Source organism: Callorhinus ursinus, unplaced genomic scaffold (assembly GCF_003265705.2).
Source record: "Callorhinus ursinus isolate GAN/ISIS: 27379988/994484 unplaced genomic scaffold, GSC_fseal_2.0 scaffold52, whole genome shotgun sequence".
Taxonomy (NCBI): domain Eukaryota; kingdom Metazoa; phylum Chordata; class Mammalia; order Carnivora; family Otariidae; genus Callorhinus; species Callorhinus ursinus.
The window spans coordinates 4,512,223-4,532,284 of record NW_027397114.1 but is presented as its reverse complement, the minus strand read 5'-3'; the positions used below and the strand labels follow the sequence as shown (position 1 = coordinate 4,532,284).

Here is a 20,062-nt window from a genome sequence, read left to right as displayed (position 1 = left end):
AGTCCCGGGATCGAGTCCCACATCAGGCTCCCTGCTCAGCAAAGAAGCCTGCTTCTCCCTCTGACCCTCCCCCATCTCATGTGTGCTCTCTCTCTCTCTCAAATAAATAAATAAAATCTTAAAAAAAAATTATACTGTGGGTTTAAGAAAATTCTTATTATTAAAGGAGAGGTATGAATGTCCTAACCCTGAGGATATTTCTGAAGAAAGGGGACACTGAAGGGCTTTCATGGACCTGGGTGGGTAGGAGACCTGATCTACAGTGAGTAGGAAAAAGCCTTGTCTTTATATCCCTAATGCCCAGAGTATCAAGCCTGACATGAAGAAGGCTCAAAGCAGATGTTTGCTGAATAAAGCTAAATGGTGCCCTGATTGAAGCTGAAGAAATCTGTTCAACCAGGGAGGCAGCCTACGGTATAATGACACACTGGGGCTGTCTCTAGGATACATGTAAGTTATGCACATTCTGTCCTGAGGAAGGTATTTGTGCAAATTTGTGCAAGGGTATTTGTGTGTTTCTTACCTAGAGCTGGATAAATGGAAACAGGCTGAATTTTCATAGGATTTACTTATATTTTCTCTCCTTTATTTTATTTTTAAAGATTTTATTATTTGACAGAGAGAGAGAGTGTGCGCATGTGCACAAGCAGGGGGAGTGGGAGGCAGAGAGAGAGGGAGAAGCAGACTCCCCAATGAGCAGAGAGCCCGACGTGGGGCTCGATCCTAGGACCCTTGGATCATGACTAATTGACTGAGCCCCTTCCAGGCACCCCTCTCTCCTTTACTTTAAAATGCTGTCTTTAGGGGAGGAGTAATTTATAGATTACAGTAAAGCCCTAGCAACCACTACAGAAATAATATTCTCTTGTATTTCAGTGAAAAACATCAGTAGTCTGTCAAACTGAGCAACAGATGTCTTGAGAAGAGCAGTTGAATAAGTAACCAATAGTTAATCGAGTTTCTTTACTTTCTGTACAGTAATTGTTTTGAAACACCATTCTCACCTCCTGTTCTACAGCCTTCAGAGGTTCAGGACTACTGCTGATCTGGGAAGAAGGAAAGATTATACAAGACAACAAGATCAAGTATTCACTAGGTGTTAGCACATTTCTAAGTATCTTTCGCTTGCTCTACCTCTCAGGATAATAAGATGTTTCTAATCTACTATGTTAAAATGAGGGGTTTTGTTTTGATATGGCTTAATAACACTTCCTTCAGGTTCCTCAAAAAGTTGAAAATAGAGCTACCCTATGACCCTGCAAATGCACTACTGGGTATTTACCCCAAAGATACAAATGTAGTGATCCACAGGGGCATCTGCACCCCAATGTTTATAGCAGCAATGTCCACAATAGCCAAACTATGAAAAGTGTACAGATGTCCAACAACAGATGAATGGTTAGAGAAGATGTGGTGTGTATATATATATATATAAGATGGGATATTACTGGGGCGCCTGGGTGGCTCAGTTGGTTAGGCGGCTGCCTTTGGCTCGGGTCATGATCCTGGAGTCCCGGGATCGAGTCCCACATCGGGCTCCCTGCTCGGCAGGGAGTCTGCTTCTCCCTCTGACCCTCTTCCCTCTCGTGCTCGCTATCTCTCATACTCTCTCTCTCAAATAAATAAGTTCTTTAAAAAAAAAAAAAAAGATGGAATACTACTTAGCCATCAAAAAAAATGAAACCTTGCCATCTGCAATAATGCAGATGGAACAAGAGGGTATTATGCTAAGCAAGGTAAGTCAATCAGAGGACAATTATATGATTTCACTCGTATGTGGAATTTAAGAAACAAAACAGAGGAGTGTGGGGGAAGGGAGGGAAAAATAATTAAGATGAAATCAGAGAGGGAGACAAACCATAAGAGACTCTTAATCATGGGAAACAAACAGGGTTACTGGAGGGGAGGAGGGTGGGGGATGGGGTAACTGGGTGATGGATTTTAAGGAGGGCACGGGATATAAGCAGCACTGGGTATTTTTTTTTTTTAAGATTTTATTTATTCATTCATGAGAGACAGAGAGAGAGAGGCAGAGGGAGAAGCAGGCTCCCAAGGAGCAGGGAGCCCGATGCGGGACTCGATCACAGAACCCTAGGATCATGACCTGAGCCTAAGGCAGACGCTTAACCATCTGAGCCACCCAGGCACCCTAAGCAGCACTGGGTATTATATAAGACTGATGAATCATTGACCTCTACCTCTGAAACTAATAATACACTATATGTTAATTAAGTGACTTTAAATTTTTTTAAAAAGTACAAGACACACACACACACAGACCTCCTTCTAGCCTCTAGTTTAAGAGATACCATGGTTCAGGGATCACCATGTCTTACCTAACATTTTATCAATAAGCAGCTCATCATTTAACCCTTTTTTTCTATTCATATAACCCTGAAATCTTCCTGAAACTTATTCTGATCATCTTGAATATTTAATATGCAAACTATTCCAGTATACTTGGAAATGTTTACTGCACCCTTTCACCCTACCAGTTTTTTTTTTTTAAAGATTTTATTTATTTATTTGACAGGGAAAGCACAAGTAGGCAGAGAGGCAGGCAGAGGGAGAAAGAGAAACAGGTTCCCCACTGAGCAGGGAGCCCGATGTGGGGCTCGATCCCAGGACCCTGGGACCATGACCTGAGCCGAAGGCAGACGCTTAAACAACTGAGCCACCCAGGCGCCCTTTTTTTTTTTTTTTTAAAGATTTCATTTATTTATTTATGAGAGAGAGTGTGTGTGTATGTGTGTGAGTATGTGTGTATGCACAAGTGGGGTAGCAGCAGAGGGAGGAGGAGAAGCAGGCTCCCCGCTGAGCAGGAAGCCGGATGCAGGGCTCAATCCCAGGACTCTGGGATCATGACCTGAGCCACCGAGGCGCCTGCGACGACAGAAACTGTTTCTATTAAACACAAAGCAACCAGAAGCTTTAAATATTCTTGGTCTGGAAATTCATCAAAGTCTTTTTGAAAAGACTAAAATATGGCTGTGGGTGCTCTCTTAATTCTCTCAAAAAGCCACAGATTAGCAAGGCATGATGCACTTTACAGAAACCACACTGCCTCTCAAGGTTTGTTTATATGATCTTTGATTCTGGGTTATCATCATCTTTAACCCTTCTCAACTACTCAATTTATCAAAAGCTGGGGCGAAAACTGGGTGGCTCTCTCTATATATAAAAATGGAAAGATTGTGAACACACATTTTTTCATGAAAAACAGAAAGCAAGCAGCAGGAAAATACTTAGAGCATATAGCATTTATCTTACAAAGATATTATGAGTGTGTATTATCTATGTGCATATGAAAAAGAGAAAGGTCTGAAGGATAGATACACCAACTACTCACAATGCCTAGGGGAAAGTAGTGGAATTTAGGGTTGGTGAAACTATTTTTGGTCTAGATTCTTTAATATTATTTAAAATTGGGAAACTGTATTAACATTTAAGACATTATTAATCCTGTTTTATAAAATATTTGGACTCTGAGAGCACTGTAATATCATTTCTAGTATCTGGCATAGTGGGCACTTAATAAATAAATATTTTTTAATGCAAAAAGCAAGGTAATTTGTTTTCAACAGGTATTTATTAATGTTATTTTTCCTATTCTAAAAGCTTGTTTAAATATTAAATATCAATAAGAACATAATAAATACTTATGTGCCAGTTACTTCAAAAGAAGCCACCTTTGAAATACAAGCTTTAAAAACCATCATTTTCAAATAGTATTATTTAGATTTTTCCCAATTTCCATTCTCCACGTACATTAGCATCTTGGTCAACACACAACCCAGTAAATATGTCAAAAAAAAAAAAAATCTCACTTTAAACACCCACTAAGAAAGAACTAATTCCACTCCCCCTTCTCTAAGAAACAGTTTAAAGGGGGAGAAAGTATGTATCTTACAATTTTGTCAATTATACCTCAACAAAGATGAAGGAATGAATGAATAAATAAATAGGAAGACAATACTAAAGGATTAAAAGAAGTACATTTTCAACTGTTTTTCTCTTCAAACCCCAACCATCAGCTGTAGATGGTTCCTGAACTAACCAAACAAGGATGTACGTGAGGAAAAAAGTTTACAAATAAAAATTGAAGTCACATGGGCACCTGGATGGATCAGATGGTTAAGCGTCTGCCTTTGGCTCAGGTCATGATCCCGGAGTCCTGGGATCCAGTCTCACATCGGGCTCCTTGCTCAGCAGGAGGCCTGCTTCTCCCTCTGCCTGTCACTTCCCCCTGCTTGTGCTCTCTCTCACACACAAATAAATAAATAAAACCTTTAAAAAAAAAACTGAAGTCATAGAAGACAATCCTTATCCTTTTTCACAAGCGAAATCATGAAATATTACAACATACAATCCATTTTTCTTAAAATTCTAGTTTTATTTTATCCTATTCTAAACACTAATACAAAAATCCAAAAGGAGGTAATAGATAATGTAAATGAATGGAAAACCACAACATAAGCATCAAAGAAAGAGCCTAGAAGCCATCACATTTCAAGCAACAAGCACATTTAGTGCCTAGAACTTGGTTCCTAAATACAAGAACCAGGGCTCCTGGGAGCAGCAGCGGACTGTAGGGCTGGGACACAGAAAATACTCAGAGCCAGGCGCCTGGGTGGCTCAGATGGTTGGGCGTCTGTCTTCGGCTCAGGTCATGATCCCAGGGTCCTGGGGTCGAGTCCTGCATCGGGTTCCCTGCTCCTTGGGGGCCTGCTTCTCCCTCTTCCTCGCTCTCTCGCTCTCTGTCTCTCACAAATAAATAAATAAAATCTTTAAAAAAAAAAAAAAAGAAAGAAAGAAAATACTCAGAGCCTTCAGCATCTTATGGTGCCAGGGAGGAAGTACTCAAAAGAGTATGGGGCATGTTGAAAAGATACAGAAGTCTACCTGAAAAAGCTCACAAATCCAAAGCTGGAATTTGAGATGGAAAATTTGAGCAATAAAATAAATGGCAGCATTGGATAACCTACAGAATAAAATAAATGTCCATGACTTCAAACAAAGAAGGAAGGAAGGAAGGAAGGAAGGAAGGAAGGAAGGAAGGAAGGAAGGAAGGAAGGAAAGGTTCACCCTTACAGAAGAATTCCTTAACGTAGAATGGATGAAGAAAATAGAAAATAACCATTGGAACACCACAGTAGTATCTGTAACATCCAGTGACAAATACTAAAATAAATAGATAAAAGTTTGAAGAGGAACACGATATTTGCACAATGTCAAAGTATATCCACCAAGATAACTTACTTTTTTTAAAAGATCTATTTATATTAGAGAGAGAGTGTGTGCACATGCATGCACAACAGCGGGGGGTGGGGGGGAACAGAGGGAGAGGGAGAGAGAGAATCAGAGACTCTCAAGTAGACTCCCTGCTGAGCGCAGAGCCTGATGTGAGGCTCAAACTCACAACCCTGTGATCACGACCTGAGCCAAAACCAAGAGTCAGAGGCTTAACCAACTGCGTCATCCAGGCACCCCACCCCCAAGATCCTTATTAATTATAAGGGGAAAAAAAGTAACTACAGTGGAGAAATCCAGCACACACCAGCTGAACCAAGCTGTCAAGGTCAAGGTTAATAATCACCACTAAGGCATATTGCTTCTGCAGTATTCTTGCCAAAAATATATAATCTCAATCTAATCATGAGAAATCATTAGAGAAGCTCAATCTGTGGGACATTTTACAATATAATTAACCAATACTCCTCATGCTCCAAGGTCAAGACTGAGGAACTGTCACATGTTGGAAGAGAATGAAGACATAACTCAGTGCAATGTGGAATCCTGGACTGGATCCTGGAATAGAAGACAGTAGTAGAAAAACTTGCAAAATCCAAATATAAGTCTATAGTTTAGCTAACAATATTGTACCAATGTCAACTTAGTTTTAATAATTCTATATACTATGGTTACTTTACACTTGTTGATGATGAGTGATGGACAGGCACTCTGCACTGTTTTTGCAATTTTTCTTAAAGTCTAAAATATTTCAAAATAAAAAGTAAAAAAGTTGAGAGCTTAAACTGTTTAGAAATGTTTAATTACACACACACTTTGTAAAAGGAATGTTTAATACAAAAGATACAGGAATAAGGTTCAACTGGTATAGAAATCCAAGTTTGGAAAAACGAAAGAAATAGGAACTAAATTGTTAGCCACAAATGGAGGAGGATGGGAAATTCTTCTAAACAAGAATGCCGGCTCTGTTTAGCCATTTCCTGTTCTGTATGCTAAGCACATCCTCTGAAGAATGTAGCACAGATTGACCACTGGCTTTACATACCAAACCCTGCTAACAAGAGCTTCTCACAGCAGTTCTACTCAAGTATTTCAAGTCATATGGTTTTAAAAGAACTCTTAAAATTTTGACAAGTAGGTACCCATCCAACTGCTTTTTATTTCAAATTGTTTTTCTCAGTTCTAAAAGTCCCATTCTACTAACAGTCACCAACCCAGGAAACCCTTCAACGAAAAAAAATATTTTGATGGAGTATATATCCAATATGCAGCCACTCACACATACATCTCTAGGCATGTGCCGATGGATAAACATACAGGTGTATATACACACATGTGTATATGTGAAACTAGATGGAATCTGTGAAATCACTGGCAAATTGATACCAACCAAGGTCTGGAAAACAGCATGAAAATTCTATGTACAGGATTCTTTAAATGAAACCTAAAACACTTCATTCTCTCTTTTTCCATATTTGGGCATAAGGAAGGGGTATTTGAACTCTAAACGTGTAAAGCAATAAAGAATTTGAACAACATTGCTGGGTGAGAGGACAAATGGCTTTTGGCAGGCAATGTGGTAGTATCTATCAAAATTTTAAATACAGGGGCGCCTAGGTGGCTCAGTCCTTAAGCATCTGCCTTCAGCTCAGGTCATGATCCCAGGGTCCTGGATCGAGCCCTGCATCGGGCTCCCTGCTCAGCGGGAAGCCTGTGTCTTCCTCTCCCACTCCCCCTGCTTGTGTTCCCTCTCTTGCTGTGTCTCTCTCTGTCAAATACATAAATAAAATCTTAAAAAAAAAATCTTAAATACATGCTTTGATCCAGCAACCCCACTTATGGGAATCATAAATACAAGTATAAAATTATGTATAATTCACTACAGCACTGTTTATAATAGCAAAGGAGTAGGAAAAACTGAGGTGTCCCATCAACAAAGTAGATTTTAATATCACAGCTGGGATATCTAGTCCCTGCCTCCCTGCCCTTCCTCTATGACTCTGATGTATCAATGATCTTCCTTCACTCCCGTTTTCAATTTCTCTTTCTACTGTACTCTTCTAAGCACACAACAACCCAGTGTCTCCCATTCTAAGAGTACCTTTCCCACCACTCTGCTGACTTGTTACCCTCTTCCCTCCTCCCATTACAACCGCCTGTCTTGAGTCCTGTTCTTGATCTTCCTTTCACGAGCCACATTCACTCCTGCTACTGGCCCTGCAACTCAACTGTGCAAACCTATACCTACAAATTGACAAATTCAATGCTCATCCTTCTTGACTTATCCATACTAGCTGACCCTGCTAACAACCACTTCCATTCTCAAGTTCTCTTGTCCTTTGAACATCTGGTGCCACGGTCTTTTATTTTACGGTCTCTCTTCTCTCTGCCACTTATAGCCAATGCTCTTCTTTCCCTGGACATCTTCTCCTTCTCCATTCCAGGTTGCCCCCCATTCCCATGTGGATGCTGCCCTCCTCACCTGCTCAGGCCCCCACACCCTATGCCTGGAGTGCCTTTTCTTGGGGAGGCCCCCAACACCCTGATTAAGATCTGACACCCCAAAACCAGGCTGCCCCTTTGCATGGACGTCCTTCACACTGCTGGGGCCCTGACTCTCTACACCAGGCTATCCCTAGATGTATATACTCCTAACCTTGCTCAGGTTATATACCTGCCCCATCCCCACCCCACTTCACCCTCTGGATGCTTAACCTTGCTTTGCTCTAGCGACCAGCTTTAGGACTGAATTGTGCAGAAAGGAAAGAGGAAGGGCAGATAATGCAATACTTCAACATGTAAATAATTACAGCTTTACAGTAAGCCTTAATATCTAGTAGGCAAGTTTCTGTTACTGTTCTTCAGGACTGTCTCGGGTTATTCTTGGCCTTTTCCTCTCCAATTCCTTTTTTCTTTGTGGCTTATTTGTGAATATAATTCAGTTGGATGAACAATGCTACCTTAAAGTTTTTTGCTCATTCCCAGCTTTAGCACTTTTATAATACATTTTTGACAGAACAGCTTGAGTGATTCAACACAAGTTGCTTTTTACCTATTCTTTTTTTTTTTAAAGAAAGCGTTTTTTTTTTTTTTTTCCAAGATTTTATTTATTTATTAGAGAGACACAGCGAGAGAGGGAACACAAGCAGGGGAAGTGTGAGAGGGAGAAGTAGGCTTCCCGCCGATCAGGGAGCCCGAGGGGTTCAGTCCCAGAACCCTGGGATCATGACCTGAGCCAAAGGCAGACACTCAATGACTGAGCCACCCAGGCGCCCTGCTTTTTACCTATTTCTCTAGAAGCACCTGCAGTAAGAAATCTCTGTTAATGGTGCAATATAAACTCCTCTGCTTTCTACTGATCTCTAAACTAGATCTGAGGGCCATCAATGTGGTGTCAGATGAGGCTTTGTGTAAGCTGTGGCATTCTGATTGGCCATCAAAGGAGGTTATTTCTATTAGGGGTAACCTAAGCAGGACATAAATATATATGTGGGGAAACTATATAAGAAAGCAATTGGATTCAGCAACGCAGCATTCAGGAAAGGTGTCAGGGTCGGAGATTCAAATTTGTGACCAATGTATGGAGGGCATTTACAGACATAGAACTTGACCTAGACAGATTATGTAGAGAGGAGGGCTGAGCTTTAAGGTCTGGGGAACTACAACTGAAGAGGTCCAGGAGCCACAAGGGGATGGGGTGTCCTGGGAGCAAAACAAAGAAAGCATTTCAAGAAGCAGAAAGCATTCAAATGTGTCAAATGCTGCTACAAGGTAGGGTGGGAATGAGAATTTCCCATTATATTTAGAGGGTAACCCTGACAAAAGGCATGTCAGCACAGTAGTTAAGACTAAAAGTCTCAAAGGAGAGGGGTGAAAACAACCATTCCTCAAACATTCCAGTCTGTCCCCGCCACAGGGCCTTTACAGATGCTATTTGATCATCTCTAGACCTTTCCATGCACCTGTACGTCCTCGTGTCAGGGTACAAATGACCTCTTCCAAGAGGCCTTCCTTTGCCACCCTAAAGTAAGCATTCCATCCTTACTCTTTAGCCCCTTATCTTGCTTTTTTGAAACTCTCTCTCTCACTCTCTTTCTCTCTCTCTCTCTCTCTCACACACACACAGCAGTACATCAGGATACTTGAAATCTATTACTTCATTTATTTGTTTACTTGTTTGTTGATCTCCCCCACAAGAATATGCTACAGGGAGGAATAATATGTACAAACACTTCTTTTTAAAGACAAGTTGTACATTTTTCTAGGTGTATCATTCCTAGAAGATTTTCCAGTACCTGAAGATATAATACTTTATTGGCCAAAACTCTTCTCACAGTGAGAAATTGGCAATACAGCAACAAAGAAGGTCCATAACATTACAATCATTGGCAAATCCCCTTTACTGCCACTCTTCTGCCACGAAGCTTCCTGTAGCTGTTTCCTTGGTTATAACACCATCATCATATGGTTTTCTCACAGAACATTCTCACTTTAACCTTACTTAACTGTTCTAGTAAAATTAATATTTATAATTTTCACCTTCAGTTTTATCCTAACAAAGGCAACTGTGCCCTAAATACAGCTAGGTCATCCCCAAAGTTCTCAGAGAAATCAAAGTTGTAGAAAACTTTAAATCAGAGGTAGCCTAGCCCACTTCCTGTCACACACGGACACCAAAACCAGTGGGTACAAGGGACACGGTCCATAAGTGAACTCTTAAACCCAACTCCTAGCCTTTCACAAAGTTAGAGAAAGACGTCTGATTTATGATTTATAACAAGGGCCTAGGTAATAATAAAGTATGTCTTAATTATTAGACATACTTTGAAAATCAGATTTTTGCTGTTCTGTAATGTACCACTCCACTCCACTCCTAGAAATCTGTACTTGTTGAGCCTTTATCTCATTTAGTGGCTCCATGTCCAGAGTATAGAGACAGGATTTTATTCTAGAAACTCTCTGGGAAATACTTGCCTTCGTATCTCTAAGGAGGGTACAAAAAAACCCTCTCTGGCTTAAGTCCACATTAATAATCTGTTAATCAGTTTATAACTTTCGGTAAAGTTCTGTCACAGCATGTTGCTGGATTAAACAACAAGAGAATTATAATAATCTTCTCTTTAAGGTTCCTTTTTGGAATATAATTAAAATACAGTTACCATATGGTATACATTTTTGATGTACTAAAAGTATCCCTCCTACTTAATTGTGTTTTGGGAAAGGGACACAGTAAGTAGGTGAATTGAAGGATGGCTGTTTTGGAAGACCTAGTAAACCTACAGGCAGGTTTTTAAAAAAAAGCCAGTGTGGCAGTAGGAGTAAAGAATTAGAGAGTTTCCTACGGGCACCACTGTGGATTGATATTGAGCAGCCACAGGATTAGCTTCTAATAAACTGAGCAACAAGGAAAAGAGAAGGGGAAAAGGTGAGGTCAGTTTTACTGTTAAAAATACTTTTCAGTGGGATTGAAAAGCTATCAAAAATATTTATTGACTGCTTACTGTTTTGAGCACATTTCAAAGGTCAATGAAATGATTCTAAATGCATCTACCTAGCAGAGCTGACAGATCATTTATACTATCCCAAAAAAGCCTTCCTAATACCTGAAACAAATAATTCATTCAACAAACACGTTCTGAGTGGCCACTATGTGCTAGGCACTTTTCTAAGTGCTAGGGATACAGCAGTAAATAAACCACATGGACTTTTATGTTCTGAATGGAGAGAAAAAGACAAAGTAATTAAGTAAATGACTTAGTATTTTAAAAGTATAAGAGCTATTTTTAAGCATTTAGATCATAATAAGTACTTTGGAAAAAAAGAAAGCAAGAAAAGGAAATAAGATGTAATTTATTTGTATTCATTATAGGTGGCCTATTTGTTTTATGATAGATGTTATAATATAACAAGATTCTTTTATAATCAATATTCTCTTTACAAATTTCAACTTTATAAGAAACAGAATATAATTTTAATTTTTTAAAGTTTGTTTATGTATGTATGTACGTATGTATGTATGTAATCTCTACACCCATCAAGGGGCTCAAACTTACATCCCCAAGATCAAGAGTTGCATGCTCTTCTGACTGAGCCAGCTTGGAGCCCCAACTTTAAATATTTTTTTAACTATTAGTATATCTTCCCTCTTAGAGTATATAATTAACTATACTTATATTTGATGGTATGTCCTTGGTCAAAACCAACACCAGGCCTTTTTATTTATTTTTTTAATTTTTTTTTTTAAAGATTTTATTTATTTGAGAAAGAGAGAGAGAGAGAGAGCACATGAGAGGGGGGAGGGTCAGAGGGAGAAGCAGACTCCCTGCTGAGCAGGGAGCCCAATGTGGGACTCAATCCCGGGACTCTAGGATCATGACCTGAGCCGAAGGCAGTCGCTTAACCAACTGAGCCACCCAGGTGTCCACACCAGGCCTTTTTAGCTAAACACAATGCACTTCTGGATATTGCTTTATGAAGAGGTTTGAGGAAAAAATCATGTTAAAAAAAAAAAAAAGCGAAGCCTTACTAAACTGTGAAGCTTCCAACAGTGAACCAAGGATTTCTGGTACCAATGATTTTCAATTCTAAAGAACATTACATTCACTACAAAATTTATATGATCAAATAAATATCAAAACAGCCTAAATCAAATAGAAATTTTGGTAATTAGTATCATTAGTATACTAATCAAGAAATAACAATGCTTGACTTTGTTTTCCTATATAAGTTGAAAAAGAATAGTAAAAATCTAACTTTGAGAAGAGCTCATTTCCAATTTAAAAGAAAGGCAAAAAAACATATAAATAAAAGGCATTAGTTTTACAAGATTAAATGTATACAAACTTTCATTTTATTATGTTTTAGCTATCCAGCACTTCAATTTGAATACGAAAGCTTATATACAATGTAAATTGAAGGTTTCAGCAGAATGAAGCTTACCTTCAGGCTAGTATGAGAACGTGGTTGACTTAATTCCTGAAATTTCCATTGCTCTGATCCAGGGGTCTCTCCGCCTTTCTGAGTGTCCGGCGTAAGCAATCCATCTCCAGCAGGTAATGGGAAAATCCCTAGTGATATAGGACGTTCTTTTCTATTGAAGAGGGGAGAAAAAATTAAGCATTCATTCATTCCTTTTTAATTTCTATTCACCATGACCATAAGTAATAAGCCCGGGCTGTCTCTGTTTTAGAAAAATCACTCTTAAAAAATACCATCTGCCTATCTAAACAGTAGACTTACCAAAGAAAAAGGACAGTCTCAGAAGTTCAAATTAGCCCCAAGAAATTAACTAAGAAAAGTTCTAAACAGTAGACTTACCAACGAAAAAGGACAGTCTCAGAAGTTCAAATTAGCCCCAAGAAATTAAGAAAAGTAGTAAAAGAAATCTTATAAGTGACTGATGAATTCCTCGCCTGGGGAGCAGTCTCTGGTCTGGTTTCACAGCGACAAAAGCTACTAAATTTTCACTCAAGCTTACGTTAGCCCTAGGGAAACTGGCAACCTCCTCCTTTGTAAGTGAATCCCACCCTTGCTTCTACACTTCCCAAATTCTCAAACCAATACCTAGATATTTGCCCAAGGCTCTTCGGGGTGCGTCTCTTCTGCCTAATGGAAAATCTATGTATAATCTAAATCACGACTACTGATTAAGTGGTAAAAAGAACTCGAAGAGTTTTAATCCTTAATAGCAGGAAAGCTGTCTTTTTCTACATAACCAATATTACGTGTTCCTTTCAATCATATAATATGTGAGAAAACCACTGTCAGTTTTTCCAAACAAGGCTGAAAAATTCTATAAAAGACTGTAGAGTTTCCAATGCTTTGTGGGAAATTTCAATGAACAAGAGTTACAATTTTAATAATAATAGAATTTCAATAAGAAACATATCCTTTGGTGATGCATAGATTACAAATAAAAAAGGCCTTTCTGGAGGGTGGAAACCAGCCTAGGAAGAGGTTGTCCTGGGTCATTAACCCAAAAAAGTAGAAACCGGCAAGAAAAGAGACACTAAAGGTTTGGAGCCTCCTGGAACTCATACCTCTACTGGCCAGAATGTAAATTAGAATAGAACCACTGAGGTTATATATAAAAGTGGGAAAATATTCAGTTTTGCTAAGTAAGTCCTTTATTCTGTAAGCTCATTTTTAAAAAAACAAGAAACTTAAGCCACCTGAAATCAGCCCTCACTTAACACAAAGGATATGCTCTTCCACTCCTAACTACAATCAGAAAGGATCAGTAAAACTGTCAGAACTTCTTAAAGATTGGCTGAAGGAAAAGGATTGAGAGATTGCATTTGGTTAAAGGTGTGTATGCACAAGGAAATAAAACAGGACTTTTCTCTATTAGTTAAGTATTCACCATTTCTTTACACTTGGGTACTTTACCTATTTGATCTGGGAAAATTCAAATGCAGGTAGGTAGCACAATAAAAGGCTAGATTTTAATGACAAATTTAAGTTTGTTTCTATGAGCTTCCAGAACAACCAAATGACAAAGACTAAAGTAACTACTCAGCTATTCTGTTTAGACCACTTATTCCCTAATGCTGGCTCAGCAATAAAGTTTTCCTAAGTCCATAGTGAAAACAGACATTATTTATTATATCCTTATTGGGTAATATCTTTCCTGAGAATGATGGACCTTTTTCTACATCTTTTCTCCTTTGATTTTAAATCCCTTCATCAAATGATGGTGACAATGATTAGAAAGCAAATTTTGTTTTAACATCCATACTTGACAAAATAAAAAGTTGCTGCCTGATGTTTATCCCTCAATTTGGGGGGGGGGTATTTTGGGAACCAATAATCTAATTGTCTAAGAGGTACTAAGTGGCTTATTTATTTAACATATCTGAATAACTTAAGCAAAAAGGTGTGAATTTAATAGGATAGCTTAATGGAAAGCTCTCTAACCCAAAAAACAAAGACAAGCAAGAAGATAATACAGATTTCATGTAAATCCATCACACTGCTAACAGAAATCAAAACACAGGCCAGTCATAATTATCTTCCTATATGAAGACATTCGTTTTCACACATATCAAATACAGAAAAAGTATAAAACTACTGGAGGAAAGAGTCTGCTATGGTGCCAAGTTTTACTTTTCCACTCCTGTTAACTAAGCCTACAATCCAAAATACTAGTAGAATTCACACCTCTTTGTACTGCTTTTATTAATCATTTACAATCTGTTCCATAGGGAGGGCATTTTTCTTCAGAGACTATCAAGAAGCTCCTGATGCTTTGGGTCACACTGTTTCAACTCTGGAAAACAATAATACTACATACATGTCGTCTCTCCTTATTTACTGATAAATTTCATGAGAGTTGAGGGGAGAGAGCACATGTAATTATGCAAGTCAGTTAGAATCCTACTTTTAAAAGAAACCCTGAAAAGTTGAACATTTTAAGTCCCAAACTATGTTGGTATGCATGTTTAGTACTCTACATATTAAGTGCTTCAGTGAAACTTACAGAAGAAACCAAAGAATGGGATACACTTGGAAAAACATCAAGTAACAGGTTTAAATCCCAGGGGTTTCAATATGTTTCACTATGCGGCCACTGTTTAGAAACAAAGCCATCTTCAACTATCAGAATCCTTGTTATATTCTTTTAAAAACTGCCTTAGTTCCTTCCATATATTCATTTTTTAGTTGGTTATTTAAATGTAACCTGTGTATAAATAAATTCCCAATTGTGTTTTGAAACAGCTTCTTGGCTCTATAGACATTTAAAACAAATAACCATTAATAAAATTTTAAAAAGACTGTTCAACATTCACCATGTGGCAAGCACAAAGGATGGTTTGTTTACACTCTCATGGAAATAGGGATTCTTTCCCGTTTTCAGATTAAGAAAAGTAATGCACAGAGACATTAAGCATTAGTAATACACAGAGATGGGGCTCAAAGTCAGACCTGTTGCACTCCAAAGCCCATGTACTTTCCTTGGAACCCACCTATTTCTTGACAATTTAATCTTAATACTGAAGACTTTGATATCTTTATTCCATTAGATCAGCAATTTTTGTGTCAAGGAACTTTTCAAATTTAATCATAAGGTATTTTATCAGTAAAATAAGTACAGTTCTGGAAAGCAGTTCTGCTAAAAGTGGAGCACATATATAAGTGACCGCAAATTATTTACTTGTTTGGCTTACTAAGTATCTTGCAACTGATTAAATAAAAAATAATAATCTCACACTTGATTTTTAAAACTACCCAGAGGGGTAAGAACCTCAGGGGAGGAAACCCAGGCGCAGAGATTTTAAGCAACTTGCCAGAGGTCCTACAGCTGCCATGTGGCAGAACATTTATAACCAGGCAGCCCAGCTCCAAAGCCTCTTACCCACTGCACGGCCCTGCGCGGCCCAGCCCAGCACTGCCATCTCCAACAGAGCTGAAACCTAGGACAGCCCTTTAAAATTCGTCTTATTTTAATCTTACATTTGCTTTAGTTAAGGTTTTTTTAATCTCCTAAAAGCCTAAATATACATAATTTTTAGATCACAGATGAAATTTAACTTCTGGGCCTTAAACTAATGTTAAACACGATCCGACTGATGAATAGAAAGAACACCTTGAGGGAATATACTAATTTAATTCATCTTAATTTATCTAAATCCACAAGTTGAGTATTTTAAGTAAATATTTAAATAATAAAAGCTCGACACCATGAACCTTCCTTTAAAACCTCGCACAATGCAGAAATCTGAACAAATCAGATGTCTTTAGTTTGAGGAGTTAGAAAACAGAAGACACACAACCCTTAAATAAATATCTAAGATGTTGAAGATGGTTCTTACAGGGTGTGAGTAGAGTGAGCAGCAGCAAAGCCCCCGAGATTAATGACTGCCCCCACAAGCAGGCACGGATATTTGTCACCCAAGTCTACAAAGAAAGGGCAACATCTGACAAAACAATAGTGAATAGGCTTTGTAAAGCTTTCACAACTTTGATGTGTAAATGATGAGGGGAAAAATGCATTCCTTGCTCTAAAAGGTTTAAATCCTTTCACTTTAAAATATTTTTTTTTTAGAAAGAAAATATTTAAATTGTCAGTTCCCGCAAGTTATCAAAAATTGCAAAAATGATGCCTAAATGTCCATCAGTCAAAGGATAACTGAACAAAATAAACACCTACAGCCTGTGTCTACCCGACTATACATCTCAGCATAAAAGATACTGACCCCCAAATGCTCAGATGCTAAACACAGAGGTTTATAAACTTGGACCCAGTGTTTTACTCTTGCTCTCCCTTTATTCTTTGAACACTCTGCCTAACACAAGACCACACTGATCCTGTACTTGTGCATAAGTACAATATGAAAATCCTTTTCTTAAATCCGTAGTTTCCAAAGACAAAGCCATATCCCTAGGTGATAGCCTGTAAATTACTATAAATAAGAAGAGAAAATCCTAGCTTCAGGCCATTTTCCATTGTTTCAATCTGCAACAGAAATGGTTACAAAGCAGACCTGTGAAGCTAAAAATTTGAGAAAACCAACTAACAGGGGCTTCTAAGAGAGACTAGAGTACCTGAGTATCCTTGGTAGGTTCTGCGTCAGAGCTGGCACACCGGTAGAAATAGAAAAGTGCACAAGCAGCAAAACAGAGAGAGATACTAAGATAGCAGAATTAATGACCACCGCCCCGCCAACAAAGCCAAACACAAACAGCAGCATGCATCCAGGACTCATGGCGCTGTGCTGGCATGGTGAAATACCGGAACCAGGAGGCCTACACAGGGGCCAAAGGGGAATCTTTGTAGTGAGGATCTGTCATTCAGCGGCTGCCACAAAAACAATGCCATCAGCAGCAGCTTTCCACTCCATCCTGCAGCAGCTCCGAAGCGATGACGTCATCCTGCTCTCCCCACCTCATAACCATAGAGCTGCTGCTCCTCGCGTTTATGCAGCGATCCAGAGCGACAGCCAGCCTATTAACTACTTTGCTCTCCACTAAGAGTCCTGGCTTAGCTCATTGGCTACAATGCTGGGAGATCTGCATAATTTATTCACACTTCTACAGCAAACAGAAGTCTAACCCTTTCAAACATGCTTCTTGGTAACGAAAAGGACTTTAAACCAATTATACAGGAGAAATGAAAAATTTTCAGCATCCCCTACAAATCAGAAAACTTTAAACCTGGTATAATCTCCATTAAGTATTATAAAACAATCAAAATACCTCGATACGTTGCTTAGATGGCATGGCTCACGATTTACCTTTTAATAGTGAGGGCTGTTTCTATTTTTCTATGCTATTCTCTCCTGTAGCATTCCAACCATGCTTTTTGAGAGAGAGCTTTGTGAATCAGCCTAACTATTGTTCCAGGATTAAAGAACAGGGAGAAACAGAAACAGATTATTTTGATTTTTCTCAAGGCAAAATGTTTAATAAAGCTTACCTAATTCTACTATGAGCTGTGGACTCTAGTTGATCACTCCCTGAGAGCTGATGAAGTTTTGTTCTTTCTAAGTGTTCCATATAATTATGGATCATCTATTTTGAAGAAAGAAAAAAATATGCAAATTTTAAGGCCAATATCTGAAATAAAAACATAGTGTTTTAACAAGGGAAACATTTTTGTAGAAATTTCATATTTATCAGACTACCCACAGTTCCATGGAAAAGAATATTAAGGATGAAAAAATTTTAGGTGGCAAAGGAATATATGCAAATGTTTACATTTAAAGATGCTGGTGTCCAAAGAAGTAGCCAACATGTTGCTTAGCATAGCAAAAACTTTAACAATATGTGACACTATTAAAAGATAAAATTTTGACATAAATAACACAAGTTAGAATATAGGCATTGGGGAGGAGGTGATAAAAGACCACTGATAAAAATAATAGAGGGCATTTGAGAAATCTGCTCACTAAAATGGGAAACAAAAAAGAAATTAACATGAAACTTGAGAAGAATCCATACCCTGATGTGGTGATCTTTTCCATTTTACAAAGGATTCAGAGTAAATATCACTTTCGATTTAATTAAGTAACTTAATTTAATACCAAGATGTTTATTTCTTGTGCCTATAGATTTCATTAAAAGAATGTTAAAATATGGGGTGCCTGGGTGGCTCAGTCGGTTCGTGTCTGCCTTTGGCTCAGGTCATGATCTCAGGGTCCTGGCATTGAGCCCCATGTCAGGCTCCCTGCTCAGCAGGAAATCTTCTCCTTCTCCCTCTGCCCTGCCCCCCACAGGTGCACCTCTCTCTCTCTCTCTCAAATAAATAAATAAAATCTTAAAAAACAAAAAGAATGCTAGACTATTTTCTCTTTCATTTGATTGTTAATTTATTGGTATCATTAATATAATCATCTAATAGTAAATAAAATGAAAAATCAGAGCACTTTGATTTTATTTTTTAAGATTTTATTTTTAAGTACATGGAGCTCAAACTCACAACCCTGAGACCAAGAGTCCCATGCTCTACAGACTGAGCCAGCCAAGTGCCCCATCAGAGTGCTCTGATTTTAAATCTTGGATAAGGAGCCATAAAATGGACAAGCTGAATATGGAAGTAAAAACGTCAAGAATATCAAGTATATAAACTGAAAAGAAATTCTGTAATCCTATTTAGTTTCTGGTAATCTACAGTTCCACTTTTAAGGAACCTAAATCGGGCATTAAAACATGTAAAATGCAACAAATTTCAATCATAAAATCAAAAGGCCTTTGCTAGATACTAACACGATATGATAAGAAAAAATAAATTTTAAGGAATAAGAAAAGGTATGTTAGCAATCTAAAAGAATGCAAATTTGAAAAGTAGACAAGAAAAGGTTGATGACTTTCTTGGGACTATCCTTTGAATTCTTAAAACGTGAATGTTCCTTGAATGCTTAAAAAGGCATGGAACAGCTATGGAAGTTTCTAAACTTTAGCTGTATGAACATGGATTTCAATCTCAACATAACATGAAAATATGCACTGCAGCATATTAAAAGCATAACTACTGAAAGAAACAAGATTTTGAGCAAATTTATAAAATTTTTAAAAAGCACACTTTTGTTGGGAAAATTTTACTTGGCATATATGCAGAAAAATTAAATACATAAATCTCTTTGAAATTGTTCTTTACTTCAAATAAACAAAAAGCTGAACTGATGCATGAATCAAGACAAGTAATTCTATCAAATCAAACATTATAAAAGAATTAATCAGTCTGTTTCCCAATTAGAACTGTCTAAATAAGAACTGTATCAGGCAGGGGCGCCTGGGTGGCTCAGTCGTTGGGTGTCTGCCTTCGGCTCAGGTCATGATCCCAGGGTCCTGGGATCAAACCCCGCATCGGGCTCCCCGCTCTGCGGTAAGCCTGCTTCTCCCACTCCCCCTGCTTGTGTTCCCTCTCTCGGTGTCTCTCTGTCAAATAAATAAATAAAATCTTAAAAAAAAAAAAAGAATTGTATCAGGCTAAGAAAAATTAATGTAGATTTACAGGGATATGGTATGTGAAGGCATTCTTTAAAGTTTTGAATTTACATATCTTCTATTTTAAATTTACAGATTTTTCTCTTTACCCCCATTTAAAGAACGTATTTGCAGAAATACAGTTTTTGCCTTTGTGTCAGCCAGTCAGAAATAATGAACTGTTTTCCTCTTGAATCAGGCAGGAAGAACTTTAAGGAAAAAAACAAAAATGAAACTAAAATAACAGTGATGGTTGGGCCAAATAGATATCAACTTAAATTTTCAAAAGATTTTAGAAAACCTAAGTTGAATTCTTATATACTGGATAGTAATCATACGCAATTGATTAGCTCAGATGAAAGAATCTAAGTTTCCCTTAAGCACTCAA

At 38.1% G+C, this 20,062-nt stretch overlaps 1 protein-coding gene across 5 annotated transcripts in view; it reads right to left on the bottom strand.

Moving 5' to 3' along the window:
- The window catches only part of SPAG9 (sperm associated antigen 9), a 138,778-nt gene that overhangs the window by 55,714 nt on the left and 63,002 nt on the right, over positions 1 to 20,062 (bottom strand). For 3 of the 5 annotated variants that reach the window (XM_025859231.2, XM_025859232.2, XM_073883724.1), the window contains 2 exons: positions 17,666 to 17,760; positions 12,190 to 12,340 (listed from right to left, as the gene is read on the bottom strand). In XM_025859231.2, coding sequence (XP_025715016.1) covers positions 12,190 to 12,340; positions 17,666 to 17,760 — 246 coding nt within the window. Of the gene's footprint in view, positions 1 to 12,189; positions 12,341 to 16,794; positions 17,152 to 17,665; positions 17,761 to 20,062 lie in introns of those variants that run through there. The other 2 variants (XM_073883722.1, XM_073883723.1) reach the window with 1 other exon arrangement.